Below are 17,362 nucleotides of genomic sequence, written 5' to 3'. Positions count from 1 at the left end.
TGTAGAGCAAATGTGAGGCTACAGTCAGGCGCTGGTTAGCTTAGCTTAACCCAGAGACTGGAAGGGGGAGATTGGGATGATTCTTGTTGCTATGCTAAGCTAAACAGCTGCTAGCAGTAGCTTCATATGTAGCACACAGATATGAGTGGAATCAATCTGATGCTCTGCAAGAAAGCAAATTAGCAGATTAAGCATAGATTTACTAAAAGCATGCCTGCACTGATCACTAATCAGTGCAGTGCCAGTGATGATGGTTGGTCCAGCTGTTACCAGATGTGTGATAAACTCTTCCACCCGGAGCGGAGGTCGGATTTCACCGTTTTGTTCAAAAAACAGGCACCAAACTGTTCTCTGATTGTTTATGTGAATTTCCAAGCAGGAGTTTTTTTTTTTGTTTTTTTTTTAAATCTATTTGGCAGCACGTGAATGCATGGTCACGTGACTTCCATGGCAAACTCCCCTAATCACACTGTTGAGGCTGCACAGGGGGGTCAAAGGTCAACTCTAGTGCTCTCACCCGCTTCAACACCAGGTTCCTGCTTTAGCATCTCAGCCCGTTCGAGCGGCGTTTGGCCTTCTCTCCTCCTTCCTTTGGTCTCATTTTGGTCATCTCATGTTGTAGGCATTACTTTAAAGTGTGGGGATTGGGGTCAGGCTACAAAGGTGAAATACTGCAGATGGTGGGAAGACAAAAAAAAAACAAAAAAAAACACACAGATGGTCCAATATGTAGTGGAGCAAAAGTACTGTTGATTTTCTTTCTTAACAGAAGAACAAACCAAGCTGTTTCTATTTGATTTTCCGCCTGTGCTTATCTGAACAGGCGCCGGGCCGGCGTCTCCTCAGCTCTGCAGCGACTGTATGTGAATGCTTGAGAGAGGCCGCGTGTGTTACGTGTTGCTCTGCTATTGACTGTATGAGACCTGTGTGTGTGAGAGTGTGTGTGTGTGTGCGTGTGTGTGTTGTAGTGACTGGACAGTGGTGTGCTTGCAGTGACTGCATCTTATGGCCATCTGCTCTGAATAAATAAATGTTCGACACAAACTGCTCCGTCCTCAGCCTGCCTTTGTGTGACGAACTCTGCATTTTCAAGCTTCTCCTCCAGGGGGCAGCACATGACTGCAACACGGGAGTTTATGTGAGGCCTTTTACAGCTTGTGACATGTTCAGCGTGTGCTCGATTAAAAGAAAAGTGTGACATTTTTGGGTGATTCACCTATTTTGAGCAAATAAGCCGCAAGGTTTAAAAAACATCAGCATGAGTTCAGATAGCAGCAAAAGGTTTCCTTGTTGAAATAAATCAGATCCAGAGTTCTCAAAGTGTACAACAGTTTTATTGATCAATGATCAACTTAGGCTTACATGATTACAAGTATACAAGAAATCACTGAAAGTGTGACCAGTGAAGACACCTCCTCTCTTCCCCAGCGCCTTCCTCACCGTGGCCAGAGTAAGCAGTGACCAGATCTGCACTGAAATGAAGGCAAAATGCTTCTGAACATCTGTGAAAATCTAATTTTGGTCTGGATGTGCATGACCTCATGAAATTAAAACTCCCCTCCCAGGCATATTTAGTCATTGTTTCACATTTTCAACCCAATATGGGTCCTGAAAGCGAGGCTTCACTTTAGCTCAGTGGCACTTACTCTGCGTTTGGGAATTTAAAAAGGTTAATTACACACAATCAACTGCTTGCCTTCACTGCAAGTCCCTCGAGTGTTACAGTCCATAAACAACAATCAGTATTAATCTGTAGTTATGTTCCTTCTAACCAGCTGAGGTTAGAGATCAGAGGGGGGAGGAGGGAGGGGGGGGGCAGGAAGAGGGGAGACAAAGACACGTCATTCCAGTCTTTCCTCACTGTTCTTCCACACATATGGCACTCATTGAAACACAATAACAGACACCTGCATGCACACACGGCGTCTTCCCTCTGCCTGTCCCGCTCTGTTTCGTGTGAGGCCGTCTCATGTCCACGTGTCCAGGCTCGGCACTGTCTGTTACTTTACACATCTGTACAGCTGCTGAGTGGCTCTGAATACAGCTCTATCATGGCACTAATATAAAACTCAGTAAATCTATAGATTTCTCTTAAAAGTCTTCACTTATTAAAAGGTGTTTTGTAAAGGCTGGTTTCACAGAGCTCAGCCGGGTGACTCCGCAATGAACGAGCAGGGAGGGAATGTGTCATTACACCCGCGTCCGTCCATGGAGATCTGACACAGGGCGTTGAGAGACAGGCCGTCTCCGTCTGGACATCCTCTGCTAAGACCTGGAAATGTCTTCAGTTGATATCAACACGCGGGCTGGTCTGAGAGTGCGGGAACATTTCATTTTCAGGGTGCTCACTGAAATACGAGGGGGTCCGTGCTTTGATCTTTCGTGTTTCTCCTTCGTGCTACTGGATGTAAAACTGACCTCCATGTTTCTACGTGCAGATTGAGCAGACGGTCGGGAACAAACCTCGGCTATGAAAAATTCTGCAATCACGTGCTGACCTGCTCACGTGCCACCGTGGTTTCTACAGTCTGACAATGGATTTTTGAAGCCAATATCAAAGTCGATTTAAAAGAATCAGTACAGCTGATGTGTGGACTGAGTTTAAGCGTGAAAGCATGTGTCAGGCTGTCACTGTCGCCGCTCAAATCTGAGCACAAACAGCAGGTCACTTGCTGATACGTCTATATGAAACACATCAGAAGCCCGACAGCTGCAGGGCGGCTGATTTTTGACCTCAGACCAACCTGAATGTCTTATTGTCCTGGTGCATTTTGGGGTAACGTATACATTTGCAGTGAGTGTGGTGTCACTCCACCTTTGTGAAACCAGCCCTTAGACTAATTTCAAACAGTATGCATGAGGCATCGTCAGTCAGTTCTTAAATGGCAGGTGTATCCGCAGGAAGCAGGCAGGACCGTCGAGAGCTTGAAAAAACTCTCTGCTTCCTGCTCTGATAACGGGGATGCAGCGTCCGGTTGCTCGGTTTTGGCGCAGTGCGGTGCAACTGTAAGGCAGCTTGTCTTAATTTGCCCCATAATGCACTGGTGATGAGGTCACAAAAGAGCGTGACCCCCGCCGGCCATCGACCCTAACGCTCAGGTCCGGGTGTCGGACTGTTTGAAGTTTTAAAAGCAACACTTAGTAAAATAGTTCTGATGCAGCTTGATTGTGAGGTGGCGGTTATTATTGGTCTGTGGCCGTTAAATCACAATCAATGAAACGGGTGTGGAGGAGGAAATCACGTGGAAAGGTTACCGTTCATTACGTCATATGAAATCGACTGGATTCCTGCAGAGCAAACGGTCTGCTTAGCATGTCCACACCTGAGAGAGACAGAGAGAAATTACCAAGAAGATCAAACAAAGCTGCAGTATATATATAAAGACATTCTGCAGCAGATACAGATGTACAGAAGGTGGAGCAGCTGATGGAGAGGTGGTCTGTCCTACCTTGACGGTGCTGTCCACAGCTCCAGAGAAGAGGCGTCCTCTGGAGACGGCTAGTGCTGTCACGCTGCCCTGGTGTCTCAGCAGGGTCTGGGTACAGATCATGTTGTCCATGCTCCACACCTAGACACCAGGGACACTGCTTTTACCTGTGTCTAAGTATTCATCTTTAAATGTTTATTGTAAACACACAACATGGTGTGTGAGTGGATGTATTCTGTTTTTCCATGCACGCACACACACACACACACACACACACACACACACACACACACACACACACACACACACACACACACGCAGTCCGTCCTCACCCTGAGCGAGCGGTCGTAGGAGGCGCTGAACACTTTGGTCTGGTCAGGGGTGGAGATGACAGCAAGAGCGTACACTGTTCCCACATGACCTGTCAGGGTCCGCACCTGCTCTTTAGACTCAATGTCCCACACCTGGAGAGAAGACACAACACCTTCATCATCTCACTCGTCATCAGTGCAACACCAATATCGCATAGTTTGTGTGTGAGAAAGCATTTTGGCTGAATCGTGGTCTGGAGTGCATTCTGGTCCAGATCAGGTCTTAGTCTGCTGTTAATATGTGTGTGTGTGTGCCTTTAACCCTGAGACGAGCTCTGTGTGAGTATCATCTGAACACCAACAGGGGCAATGAAGAGAATAAAAAAGCAAAAAAACAGCCAAGTCTGAACGGATCCAGAGACGACCTCATGCCTTGCGAGAGAGGGCGAGACGCATTCTAGTTTTGCTCATGAGGCAGGAATGAAGGACAGGGAAAGGGAATCAAAGACGACATAAATGTACTCTGTCCTCTGTGTGTGTGTGTGTGTGTGTGTGTGTGTGTGTGTGTGTCCCTTACGTGGATGAGGTTTTCATAAGTGCCACACACGATGTGGTGGTTGGTGACGGCGATGGAGTAGACGCTGCCCCCGCTGGTCTGCAGGACGTGGACACACTCCAGAGACCGGATGTCCCAAATCTGACACACGGGGAGAGAGAAGGAGTCAGAGAGAGCCGGCGGGTAATTAAAAAAAAAAAGAAAAAAAAGAGGAAGACGAGGGTGGTGAGGGTGTCTTTGGAAGGGATAGATAAACACACACACACACACACACACACACACACAGGATATCAGCACTGGAAAAAGTGAGTTTCTCAACAGCTGCAACTCGTCAATTCTCATCTCCACAGCAACACACAGTGGCGCAATCGCTAGCACGTGAAGCTAAACGGCTACTTCTATTTCAGTGAGAGGAGCGTTTAAAAGGAGGCAGGAGGAGGAATTTCTCTGGTCCATCTTCTTTTTGATGCTACGGTTGATACTGGGACAAAGAGCGAGCTCAATGGGAGACAAGGAGAGAGGACAGCGACAGAGCGTGAGAGAGAAAACGTGAGTCAGCCTGGGTCGACATTCAACAGATGGAGAGAAGAAAGGACTCCAAGTGATCCTGAGTTAACCCTGCTCCTCCCAGACACGCATGTCACATGGACAACGCTCATACATCCAGTTTCATCGTAATAACGTCGTCGTCTGATCCTCTGCTAGTATAATAACACTGATGAGAGGAGCTTTAATCCATATTACATGAACCTTTATTAAAGGCCATTCCTGGCTCCACTTTGGCAGGTTTGTCCTTCTCTCTGCTCTGAACGTCCTGTCTCTCTGTTTTTAAATTATCCAACAAAGGCTGAAAAAAAAACAAACGATGATCCCACAGTCTGATTAATTACAGGGGAAACGATTCATCAGCCCAAACTCACAGAAAGTATTTGTATGCAGTGCACAGATTTCATGAAAGCTAATGAGCCAACATCAAAAACACAAAGTAAAAGAAACGAATTTCTTGCGTTTTCCAAAAGGACTCAGTGCAGAAAGAGTTTGGTGTTGAAACTCTCTTCTCAGTACTTTCTCCGTGTCAAACTTATTTAATTGCCAAAATGTTCAAAGGCGTGTTTTTCACCGAATAGGGCAACATTTGTCATGGCAATTTCTGCAGCAAAACATTTTAGAAACGACTTTTGTGGCTAAGTACTGGCTGGAGACCGACTCCCCTGCTCATGAGCGCCATTAAAAAGGAGCCGAGTCGACTTTATCTGTCCTTTCATCTCCTCCTTCGTTCTTCCACAGCCGTCCCTCATTCCCAAAACCAGTCCCTCTGCCTTTTGCTTTCTTTTCGGTCCTTCTCTTTATCTCTCCACGGCGTCCCTGAGGTATTCATTAGTGACCATCTCCAGCGCGACAGCAGGACACACACACAGACAGAGATGAATGTGCAGGCACACAGCGTACTTTCAGCAGTGAGGCGGTGGATGGCGATGACAGCCACAGACACACACTCCTTTTATATATAGAGGACAGAATCCAATTACTGACCACAATACATCCAAACAGCTTTCACTACACACACACACACACACACCACTCCACAGTTACAGCAGCAACATTTCTGCACTCCAACTAATTAACACCCATACTGTGCTCAGGGGTGACAACAACATGGGCATGCAGAGGCACATACTGGCTACAAACATGGCTGAAAAACACAAGAAAGGCTTGACCTCGCTTTACAGAGTAACAGATAGTCACACACACTGCAGGGCATGTATCAACCAGCCCTTCTCGTCAACCAGGAGGACCCTTTTGTACGCTGATCATTTCCATAAACCATGTGGAGGTTTATTTTTGGCTGCTCCACACGACCACGGGGCCTGTATGAACCTTTTTCCTCCCTCCGCCGGCATTTTATTTTAACGCTCCGACTCCAAAATTAACACCAGCCGCCATTCAAATCCCACTCAGATCTGTCACTGGCAGATAGAGCTGCAGCACCTGCCAAACACAACACTTTCAAATCTTCACTCCGCTGCGCCTCACGACAAAGCTGAGGCTTGATTGACTGCATCCGAGTGGAAAGATTCACATCGCGACAGCCACAGTCATTCTATACAGAAGACACAGACACGAGACAGAGCGCCCCACAAACTCTTTATATATGGAGCACCTCGCTTACTGCAGCCCCGTGCACAGTGCCTAATTATGCTTGCTAACCTCCGACTGGACAATGAAAACATGAATTTGAAGTGGTGTGTGTGTGTGTGTGGATGTTGCTGACATCTCCTCACCGCTCCACCTACCTTGATGGTCTGATATGAGCCGCTGTACAGGTGGTTCTGGGAGGCCACCAGCGCTCTAACCCAGTGATTCAGGCCGGTCAGCTCCTTCTTCAGCTTCAGCTCTGTACCCACGATGTCCCAAACCTACACACATACACACACACACACATATATACAGCTTATGGAGATGGTGAAAACTGAAACTAAGGGGAAAAGAAAGTACTTCAAACTTTAAACTAAACAAGAGAACAGCGTTGAGAAAATGGATAAAAACAAACAACACTGACATCTATCACAAAAATCTTTTTACATTTAACACACACACACACACACACACACACACACACACACACACACACATACAGACACACGCTGTCCCTTGAGCTGAGCTGCAGGCCAACACACAGTGGTGAAACAGTAAAGTGCATGATGTCACTGAGCTGAAACAGGGAGATGCTGGTTGGCGGGAGAAGGAGGCAGAGTTGAGTGGGGTAAGAAAGGAAAGTCCCTGTGTGAGGGGACTGACATCACACACACACACACACACACACACACACACACAGACACAGTCATCCCCGTCCCTTCTCTCGCTGGCTTGTAAGCACGGTAACAAAGAAAGCTACAGCCATCGCTCCTCACTGTCTGCCTCTCCTCCTCTCCCCACTGAGCCCCATCTTTACACTCCTCTTTATTACACATCTGAGCTGTGAAGTTGGCCCAAGCATTATGAAACCACCTCTGAAGAAATCAAACCTTTTTTTTTTTTTTTTTTTTAAATTACTTTTTCCAAATTTCTGCTTCTTCATAGTGACAGCTGGACAGACAGGAAAGGCAGGGGAGAGAGAGAGGGGGTGACATGCAGCAAAGGGCCCAGGCTAGAATCCAAGGTAAGGACTCTGCCTCGTTACATGATACGAGCTACTGAGGCCCTAAAGAAATCAAATCTTGACTGTGACGTCTTCAGCAATTACAGACCAATTTAACCTTTCACACATCTCAAACACAGCTCACCACTGCACAGTAGTATATAGATTCCATGCACTCCATTCCATCAAAACAGTTTCTATTGATCAATCAGCTTTAATTTCACTGCTTGATCTCACTGCTTTGACATGATTTCATTCTTATTTCTGACACAACTCATTGTATAGTTGATAACAGCAAACTGTTGGACTCTTCCAGTTAGATTTTGTGTACCTCAAGGCTCTGTTCTAGGTCCTCTTCACTTCTGTATGTGCTACATTAAGGTGATATTATTCATAAACATAGAGTCCATTTTTGCTGCTATGCTGATGATTATACTTGCCAAAATTTAATCCAGTCTATCAGATGTCATGGTCAATGTTGGCCCAGCCAAACACATAGATTTATTAAAATGCTAGCATGCGTGCTATGGTCTTCTGCCTCAGGTCCCTTAGCAGTCCCAAGAACTCACAACAAACAGTGCTAATTTTTATCTGTTACCTTTCCATTAATGATCTATCAGTCGTTCTGTGTGATCTTTCTTTTGTTGTTCTCTTTGTTGTTGAGTGTGTTGAAGCACTTTCATATGACAATGCACTTTAAATAAACATTGATTTGACTTACGTGGAAAAACACGCTGATGCCTGTGCAGAACGTTTTTTTTAAACACTGATATGACACGACACACACTAGATGATACATCATGCACATAACTGTACCTTAATGGCCTTGAGGGAGCCGCTGAACAACATGTTGTGGGAGGAGACCAGTGTGCATACAGGGTTGTCATGGGCACGAATAGTATTGACTTTCTGTAGGGTCTGGATGTCCCACACCTACACAACGTTAACAGCAACGTTACACAACAGAGAGACAAAAACACAACTTTTAGAGCATGTGCTAACAAGTGCAAGTTCACCCTGAAATACAGGAAGCAGGAAGGTGAACGTTACTCACGATGATGGTGCAGTCTGCAGAGCCGCTGTATAGCCTGTTTCTATGGAGACAAAAAAAAGAAATCACCGAGTCATGCTCTGGGGGGAAGGCTGGCCATTAAGCTGACATGCATCCTATGATCATAGTGTGTGTTGTTTATGAGCACGTGTGGATTTTCTTACCCCTGGATACACAGCGCCAGCACGATGCCATCGTGACCTTCGAGGGTTTTCTGACACTTGTAGGTGGTGCAGGTGTCCCATACCTGAGGGGAGGAGAGGAGACGGGTTGAGATACTGCTAAAAGGCAAAAGATGAATCTCAATTTGTAGAAATCGCATGTTCATTGATGTCCACATGCATATTTATGCCATTTTTCAGTCCACGTCCTCTTCTAACTTTTATTCTAGATTTCCAGATTTTCAAAACAAGGTTGTGGGCAGAAGTTATCAGAATCTCTCAGGAAGTAGGTGGGTGAAGGCCAAAAATAGTACTGCGTCAAAAAGTAGAAAAAAAGGAAACATATGGGGTTGCTTTGGTGTGGGCGTGTTGCTACAGGTACTCGGGAGAAAATGAAATTCAGGTCCAGTTTGAGTGATGCATCCAAGAGTTTGAAGGCCCTCTGCTGCATCAGTGGGTGTGAAAAAAATCAAACTGGGAGGACGTGTTTTTGTTGTCTTTCATTTGTTTGGTGTGTGTGTGTGTGTGTGTGTGGATGTTACCTTGATGGTCTTATCTGAGGATCCAGAGAAGAGCAGGTCTCCAGTGGAGTAGACACACAGACACCAAACGGGACCCTGGTGGCCAACAAATGTCCCCTTACACTTGAAGATCTGCTGAGGGTCGTACGCTGCACACAGGCACAGAGACGGGTAAGACCGGATATGTGCTTTTCATCGGAAACTTAACAAGAGAGGAGTGCAACTGAAGCTGAAAGAGGAGGATTGAAAGGGGTCAGGGAGGTAGACGAGGAAAGGAGGAAGGAAAAGACAGACAGAGGTTGGTGAAAGGAATGAGTGGGAGTGAGGGAGAGGAGGAGGGAGGCCAAGGAAAGTGGCCAAAGAAGGCAGTCAGAGCTACAATTTGAACTCTAATGATTAAATCATTCAAAACTTGACATGTTCCAGGTCCTGGCAAAGGTTTAACCAATGCTATCCTCCACTGAGAGAGATGAAGAATAATGAAGAGAAAAAGGATTTTTAAAAAGACGACAGACGGACAGACACTTACAGCCCAGGATTCCCATGTTGAGCCTGGCGTTGATGTGGGACAACTCATCCTGCGCAGACAGATGAGAGACAGGGCGGTTACTTTTCCTCTCACACACACACTTTTCTCTGTCTCTCTGTTAGGTGCACACACACTTACGTTAAGCATGGAGGCATCTCTACGAAATTCCATCAGGTCCTCACTCAGTTTACTCTGGTTCTCGTCCAGCACATCTGAAATACACACACACACACACACACACACACACACACACACACAAAACAACAACATCATGTTTGATGATCTGTCCATGGAAAGTTTCTAAATCTGCTCCAGGCAAAAAGTGCAGAAAATGTTTGGATCTACATTTTAATATATAACCAATTAAAATGGCGTCGCAGTTCTTTGACAGCCACCTCTGTGCTGCCCTCGAAGGAGAGTGTGTAAACACGCAAACTCCTCCAAATGTTAGGACCAGCAGTGTATTCTCTTGGCTGAATAAGCAGGTCAAACTGGGGAACTTTCTCATCTGTATCTTACCAAATTTGAGCTCCAGGTTTTTCTCTAGCTGATCTAACTTCTCGGACAGTTTGCCCAACATGGAGCGCAGGAAAGCAATGTCTTGGTCCTTCTGGGCCAGAGTCAGCTGCATCTCATGGAACCTAAAAAGGGTCAGAGGTCAGAGGCTTAATACAGAGAGATCAGAGATGGAGACAATTATGAATTCATTATATTTAAGAGGAGTTTAATCAGGTTTTAAAATTCACAGTATGTCAGCTCACCGGTCATCAGTCTGCTGCAGAAACTCCTTCAGACCCTCAAATTTACACACCTCCAGGTGTGTTTCATATGTGTCCTGGTTACCAATGAATGTGCAGCTGTTGGGGAGGAGAGGAGAGGCAGATCAGTAGAAGACAGAGGAATGTGTTATAGATGAGATGAAGAACGTGACTGGCTTTATGAGACAGAACGTGAAAAAAATGGCACTCACCCGTATTTGGAGTGTGGACATTTAATGTGCTCACATTCTTTGAGGTGAGCCTCCAGGTTCATGGTGAGCAACGGGGGGCAGGAGGGGTTGTTGGGGCAGCGGACTGGCCTGTAGTCACAACTGGCCTCGTGTTCTCTGCGGAGGTACAGGGTGAGGAGAGGAGAAGAATACGTCAGTAACAGTTTCACAATGTGTTGCTGCTTTGGTGTCTTACATTACATTCATAAGGACGCAGTGGAAATACAACATCCTCTCTCTGTGGTTCTTACTTGCGTGCAGAGAGTTTGATGGTGAACGGGCAGCCGAGTGGATCCACCTCGTACGCCCCAGGTTTCCCGGCCACTGTGGAGGTGGAGGCTGCAGCCCCGCCTGCACTGCTGGCCGTTGCCCTGCAGCCGTATTTACAGTGAATGAAGAGCTCTCCGATCTGCTCGGCGACCGCAATGTTGTTCACTACAACCGTTAGCTTAGCTGCATCCACTGGGCACTTGTCTGTGAAGAGAACAAACATGAATGCAGGGTTATAATAAACTGAAAACACTTTCAACTACAGCCTACCACTGATACATCTAAATGGAATAAAGCCATTATTAATGTTATTAGTGCCACCTGTTTGAAAAGAAAAGTGTCCATCATGACACAAACTACTACATAGTTGCTACTCTCACAAGGCATTTTAAGTCTCACCTGAAGTCAAGGCACATCGTCTGCAGAAGGTGTGCTGAGGAAGGACAAAAACAGGCATGATTAAATTTTAGTCCTTGTTTTCTTGTTCTTTTTATTTGTTTTTAGAAGACATTTCGCCTCCCTTGGTTGTTGGCCTGTCAAGCTTTAGAAGATTCTTTGTCACACACAATCATACTCTACACAATACAGCGAACTTTGATCTTTGAGCATTCAACCCATCCCTGAGGAGCAGTGGGCAGCCACCTCCATACAGAAAGGCCCTGTCCCAGCCGGGGATCAAAGCCATGAGCACCAGTGCTAACCACTGGACCACCATGCTGCCCCTCATTTCATCCCTTCTGTTCTCATGTGGCAGATATAGAGTTTACAGTGACGATGGTGGCAGATTCACATGTCAAAATTCTTACGAGACTTTTGAAACAATGGCTGTATGATTTAAGACAGACATGGACAAAAGCTAGCAACTCATTTCTAGCTGTCAACCATTGATATCCTCAGCTGGAATGACAACTGTTGCAGGCAGATTTAATCATACACGGCTACATACATGATACCTCATCAGCTCATGGTCCATGGTTTACTATTATGGAAAGTAAGATAGTTAGCCAAACATGTTAATGGCTGTAGCTAAAGTTAGAATGGACAAACACAGGTCCTGAACATGCTTGCTACAGTATAGAAACCACCATCCAAACACCTCATATACAGAGAATCTCTCTTTCTACAGCCCCACTGGACTCAGCCTCGGACTGCTGAGAAATCCAAAGCTTGACAGACCTGCTGTTCCCTGTTACATTGTTTAGCAATGATTGGAAAATCGCTGTGCTTTTGTTGCACCATCAAACACAGCCTTTCACAGGGAAAACGTCACATAAACGTAAACTCACGCCACATGTGGTAATGACGGGGTCCTTGAAGACGTTACAGCACAACTGGCAGCAAAGCTTCACTGATGGCTGTTCAGCAAAAACCTGGGGCTCCTGAACACAGAAACACTCATTTGTTATTTTGCTCAATTTGTTGTGTGGTTTCAGTTCCAAAACTAACTCGTCGCTGTATTTGTGAGCATGTGTTTATGCTCGCTGACAGCTGTGTTGTATGTTCGTGCTTTGCATCCTACCGCGTCCTCCTCCTCTTCGTGCAGAGAGAAAGTGGAGCGAAGAGACATGTTGGACTCGGAATGGAGAGATCGCACCGAGATGGCTGAATCTGACCTTCGAGGAGTACCAATAGGAGGCTGAGGGGATGAGGGGAGGCAGTGGAGAGAGGAGTCTTAGTCATTATTATTAGTAGTAGTGTGGGATCTTGCATCATTATAGTTACACACAACTGATGAGATGAAATGTGGGGTTTGACACTGGGGAGTGAAAGAACTGCCCCTTTCACCCATATCCAGGTGATTTCTAAACCCAAGTCCCTAAAAATGATCAGTTTCATGAAGCTTCATGATAAATGTTAATGTCTTTGAGCTTTTGAATTTCTCAGACTGGGTTGGAAAGTGACAGAGAATGTGTACCATTCCATCGTCGTCATCCCGGGGAGAGTACGTTAGAGTGCTGGAGGAGGAGGGAGTTCTTCTGTGCTGCTTGTACGTGCTGGACCCTTCTGCTGAAATATGAACACACATTCACAATAAAAAAGCCTGAATAATGGAGTATTTTAGTGACTATCGTGCAAAAAAAGAGAAACAGTAACGCAAAAAAAAGAACAAGTATTTCCAGAGAAGAACAGTCTTTGTGTATCACCTTTACTTCCAGCAGCCACGGCTGAGAAGGTAGGGCCAAATGAGGCCTCCATCTTGCTCTGCAGAGGAGTAAAGGAAGGTTGAATGGACAGATAGACAAGTAAAAGGACAGCATGGAGTTAAACTATAAGATTATTTAAACAAAATGAGTAATTGCACATCATATAATTTGGGTATTTAATTAAAAACTCTCTGCAATTCACTCCAGTGTCTCTTACCCCGCTGCTGGAGTCGGCTGGGGGGGTGGAGGGACTGCTGGGGATGGATGCTGTGGCTGCTGCTGCTGCTGCTGCTCCTCCGGAGTATCTGTTGTAGCGCGGCACCTTACCGCTGCTCATAACCCAAAGCACACACAAATGCACGGGGAAACACTAGCGGCTAACTGGACTGCTAGGCCTGAGAAGAGGAAAGAGGTGCAGAGAGGTGAGGAGAAAAGGACGGCATTAATGAGGAGGAGAGTGAAAGACAGATGTTGTGACACGCAGTGTAAAAATAATACAATTACTAATAATAAGTCTGGTGATTTGCCTCCAAGGAGCACTGCAGAAGCCTGGCTGAAATCTGGACAAATACATAATGCTAACCATACGTTGGCTTCATGTTTAAACAGAGATGGAGAAAAAACACACACCCACACTTGGCACAGTATATGTTGGTGACTGCCAGCGACTACAGCACAGCTTCAAACTACTTAACACGAGAGGCAGTGCAGAGAGAAATAAGTGCATCACGGAGCTGTACGGTGGAGTTAATGGTTGTAGAGATGTTTGACCTACTTTCTGGCTTCGGCTACAACAACACACTCAAACATAACGATTTCACGTTAATTGTCAGAGCTAACAAAGCTGTATCTTGGCTTAGCTTGTTCGACTGGATCGTCTCTCATAGCTTACGGAAGCGTTAAAAAGACAATGAGGCTCCCAAACACATATTCAGTCAGCACTGACTGGATACAGGAAGTTCAAAGCTCAGTCAGTCAGTGATTTACCAGATAGGATCAAACATGTTCATTGGATCTGCGCAATATTTCCATCAAATACAGATGGTGTCAAGAGACTAGACGTTGTCTGTCCAGGATTTTGTCGAGGGATATCTTATTTCAACATCATACCATTGCTTCTATTATGGTTTTGCTCAATTTGATAAGTTTCCAAAGGCAACTGAAAGTGAGACAAATGTGAATGACTAACACAAGTTTTGTCTCCCACAAATCCTGTCAGCAGCAACAGCTGGACAGAGGAAGTTCAAATTTGCAGAAGTAAACGGGTTTCTTTTAATATCCTCCATTGTACAAATGTACATATCTGTGCATGACACAGTCATTTTTGCTCTCTCCTTGAAGCTACTTATCCTCGCCCCGAGACATACACATAACAGCTGTGTGACTGGAGGCAGCACTGACACAAGTCTTATCAACAATTCGATGAGGGAAACTGTGACCAGCACCTGCAAACCCTCAAACATACAGGGCTGAGAGGCCGAGAGGGAGGGAGCAACACAGAGACAAAGGGAAGAGGGAGAGGTGACAGCCAAAATCCAGTGACCGGGACAACTAGATACTGATGTAAACAGAAAGGTATGCGGGCTGTCAGCTCATATGGTAACAGGCTGCAGAATCTGCGGCTGAAACTATCCAGGAACTCTAACCCGCTCCGATCAGCGTCACTGTCTTTTTTCACATGCCAGGAGATTCCCGTAAAGACGAGCCTCGACACAGACAGGGGGGCGGAACACACACACAACAACGGACCAAAGTTGAAGGCTGACAACTAGCTAGCTAGCTAAATGTTCAAAGGCCCAAAGTATGGGAATTTAACAGTTTAACGTGTGATAGCTACTTAAACGACAGCTCGTGATGCAGTTTCTTATCAGCCGTCACCTTGTCAGCAACCATTTATACTGCGATAATTAGCTAGCTAGCTAGCTATAGTGGCTTGTTTGCTAGCTTAAGTTAGCTAATGTTACATTTTCTACAGCGTCAAGCAATCACTGCTGCTAACTGTCTTTGGCAAACTCTGCTAACAAACAATGGGAAATCTGCGTTATTTGTCAGTTACTACGACAATAATTTAAAACCAGATTGGTTTAGTTTGTAGACTTACCATTATTTTGTAACAGCGCAGCCTCAAGTCTGCAGACGAATTCCTAAATCTTCTCTCTCTCCCTCTGCCTCACATACATAGAACTCAAGTGCCGCAGAGTGTTCTGGGACATGTAGTAGCTGGCGTGCCGCTGTCTCTTCATGAGTGCCCTTCTCTCAGCTGTCGGACTACGCTGCCCACAATCCACTTCGTGGAGCTGCCATTGGACTCGGCGCTGTCAGTAAATTCCGCAAACCAACTGCAGGCACACTATCCCCAAATATATCCACATCTGCTCCGGTTCCGCGCAGTTATTGGTTCTTGCAGCGACCGAACCATCATGCGACAACCACCATCACGTTTCACGGTGAACGCACGTGCACGGTGGTGTGATGTAGGAAGATACTGACCATCATAAATGAGAAACTGTGGAACAGCCTACTGTGTCATGCAGCTGCATACATGAATAAAATATATCAGTATTATGCCAGAAGAGAAAGGGAAATTCAGAGGGATGCTTCACTATAGACACACTGTTATTCTATACAGGAAGGTGATAGTCATTACAGAGAGCATAAAATGTGCCTACAATTGTTATATGTGACCACTTCCACAATAAATACGTTGAATATATTGCACCGTTTTCCTGAAGATAAAACATTATAAAGACTGGGCAACACAGGAGAAATCCAAAAACTATACTTGGCATGTAACATTTTTTAAATCTGTAGAGCAAATGATAATATATAATGTAGGCTCGGAGAAATGATGAAAGTCGGAAGAGAGTGGTGCAATGGAAGATATGTCAGTGTTTTCACAGTCAGGGCAGCTGAGTGTAGTTTGAACCCACTGCACGTTGAAGCAGTCAGCATGTGCATGTATAATGGTTTGCTGTCCACTGGCAAAAGCTACATGTCAGCCTTCAGGTCATGACTGAGCACACACCCATGCAGTGAGAGATTAGGCCAAACAGTGTCTGCTTCATTCTGCTTTCACAGGATTGTTGAATTTTTATTGTGCTTATAGTCTGTGAAAGTTTCTTTCTGTCATGTCCTTTGTGTAAAACAAAACAAATACCAAAAATAATATGTATCACTGATAAGTGAATTTATAACATAAGGCCTGCTATAATAGTAATGCCAAACTCTGAAAGTAAAATGATGTGGTCATATGTCATTACTATGATTGTTTTACTCTAAAGTCACCGTTGAGAACCATGGACAGGTGATATAGAAATATTATTGATAACATTTATGCACCAATGCATTTAGCAAATGCAGTCATTCTGTTATTGAGAGTGCTTATGTTCCCCATACTGGGAGCTGTCTATGGGGCGCTTTATGGAGAACGAACTACAAGACATATAATAAAACCTTAACAAGTGAAAATCCCTTCAATCCTTGAATTATAATAGCGCATGACAAGAAATGTGTGTGAGTATGCCTGGGTGTGTTTGTGTCTCGGGTTCCAGCATGAAGCATGAAGGATCAAAAGGTTATGTAAAGGGTAGGAGAATAACTTTTATTGAAAACCACGTATCACCAGATTTGGTGATTTTGAATGTTTCCGATGAACTGAAGGATTAAGTGTTCCTTTGTGGGTTGAGAAATGGGTTCTCCCACTTGTAAAGTTAGACAAACTATTAAAAAAAAAACCTCACTAGGATTAGCTGGTACATGTGTTGTCACGAAGCTGAAAGCAGGATAGTTTTTCTGAGCTCATGAAAGTTACCTTGTTAGTGTTTTCACAGTGTGGTGGACTTTTATTTAACAAATGATCTAAATATTCTTCCAGTACTGATTTTATGCTACTTTATTTTCACCAGAAGAGGGCGCTGCTTGCTTACCTAGATTTAATCGCTCAGCTAAAATACCCACTTCCTACTTACATAGAGTACATGGAGTTCAAATGGAGTACAAAAATCTGTGCCAAAAGAAGAACTCCAATCTTTTACTTATGCAAAGAAAAATATTAATGTAAAAATACTCCATTACAAACAAAAGTCCTGCAAGTAAAACATTCTTCTCAGCAAAATGTACTTCATGCAGAAAAATGACTCTTGTGAATCTTGTATCATTATTTGCATATTATAGTGCTGGATGATAATTAGTTTTGCTTGAATGTGTAAGACTTGTTTTGCGTTGCGGCTGCTTGAAGTAGAGCTAATTACTCAGAAAAGCTATC

At 44.9% G+C, this 17,362-nt stretch overlaps 1 protein-coding gene across 2 annotated transcripts; it reads right to left on the bottom strand.

The window, feature by feature from the left end:
• Nucleotides 1-1,312: 1,312 nt before the first annotated feature.
• traf7 (TNF receptor-associated factor 7) lies at nucleotides 1,313-15,304 on the bottom strand. Of its 2 annotated transcripts, none has more exons than XM_076752091.1 (22): nucleotides 15,200-15,304; nucleotides 13,316-13,493; nucleotides 13,099-13,156; nucleotides 12,870-12,961; nucleotides 12,474-12,590; nucleotides 12,241-12,333; nucleotides 11,354-11,387; nucleotides 10,936-11,158; nucleotides 10,667-10,801; nucleotides 10,458-10,553; nucleotides 10,216-10,337; nucleotides 9,835-9,908; nucleotides 9,697-9,745; nucleotides 9,189-9,316; nucleotides 8,650-8,732; nucleotides 8,489-8,528; nucleotides 8,251-8,367; nucleotides 6,590-6,712; nucleotides 4,317-4,436; nucleotides 3,761-3,892; nucleotides 3,450-3,569; nucleotides 1,313-3,323 (listed from the first exon to the last, which is right to left on the bottom strand). In XM_076752091.1, exons 2-22 carry the CDS (start codon nucleotides 13,433-13,435, stop codon nucleotides 3,309-3,311), a joined length of 2,091 nt encoding a protein of 696 aa, XP_076608206.1. In that variant the 5' UTR covers nucleotides 13,436-13,493; nucleotides 15,200-15,304; the 3' UTR covers nucleotides 1,313-3,308. The 2 variants fall into 2 exon arrangements, with proteins under 2 accessions (XP_076608206.1, XP_076608207.1); XM_076752092.1 differs by having other exon boundaries at nucleotides 12,870-12,958; nucleotides 15,200-15,289.
• Nucleotides 15,305-17,362: the final 2,058 nt, after the last annotated feature.

This window comes from Chaetodon auriga, chromosome 16 (assembly GCF_051107435.1).
Source record: "Chaetodon auriga isolate fChaAug3 chromosome 16, fChaAug3.hap1, whole genome shotgun sequence".
In the NCBI taxonomy this organism is placed as follows: Eukaryota; Metazoa; Chordata; class Actinopteri; order Chaetodontiformes; family Chaetodontidae; genus Chaetodon; species Chaetodon auriga.
The sequence above is the reverse complement of the archived record's forward strand: the minus strand, read 5'-3'. Positions and strand labels throughout refer to the sequence as shown.

Excerpts from the sequence above, each read along its gene's own strand:
- traf7 (XM_076752091.1), bottom strand. The coding sequence starts at position 13,435 with ATGAGCAGCGGTAAGGTGCCGCGCTACAACAGATACTCCGGAGGAGCA. Across the intron at positions 9,746-9,834 it reads GAGATGCCTCCATGCTTAAC|GATGAGTTGTCCCACATCAA; the intron begins GTAAGTGTGTGT and ends CTGTCTGCGCAG. Across the intron at positions 8,368-8,488 it reads CTGCAGACTGCACCATCATC|GTGTGGGACATCCAGACCCT; the intron begins GTGAGTAACGTT and ends AACGTTGTGTAG.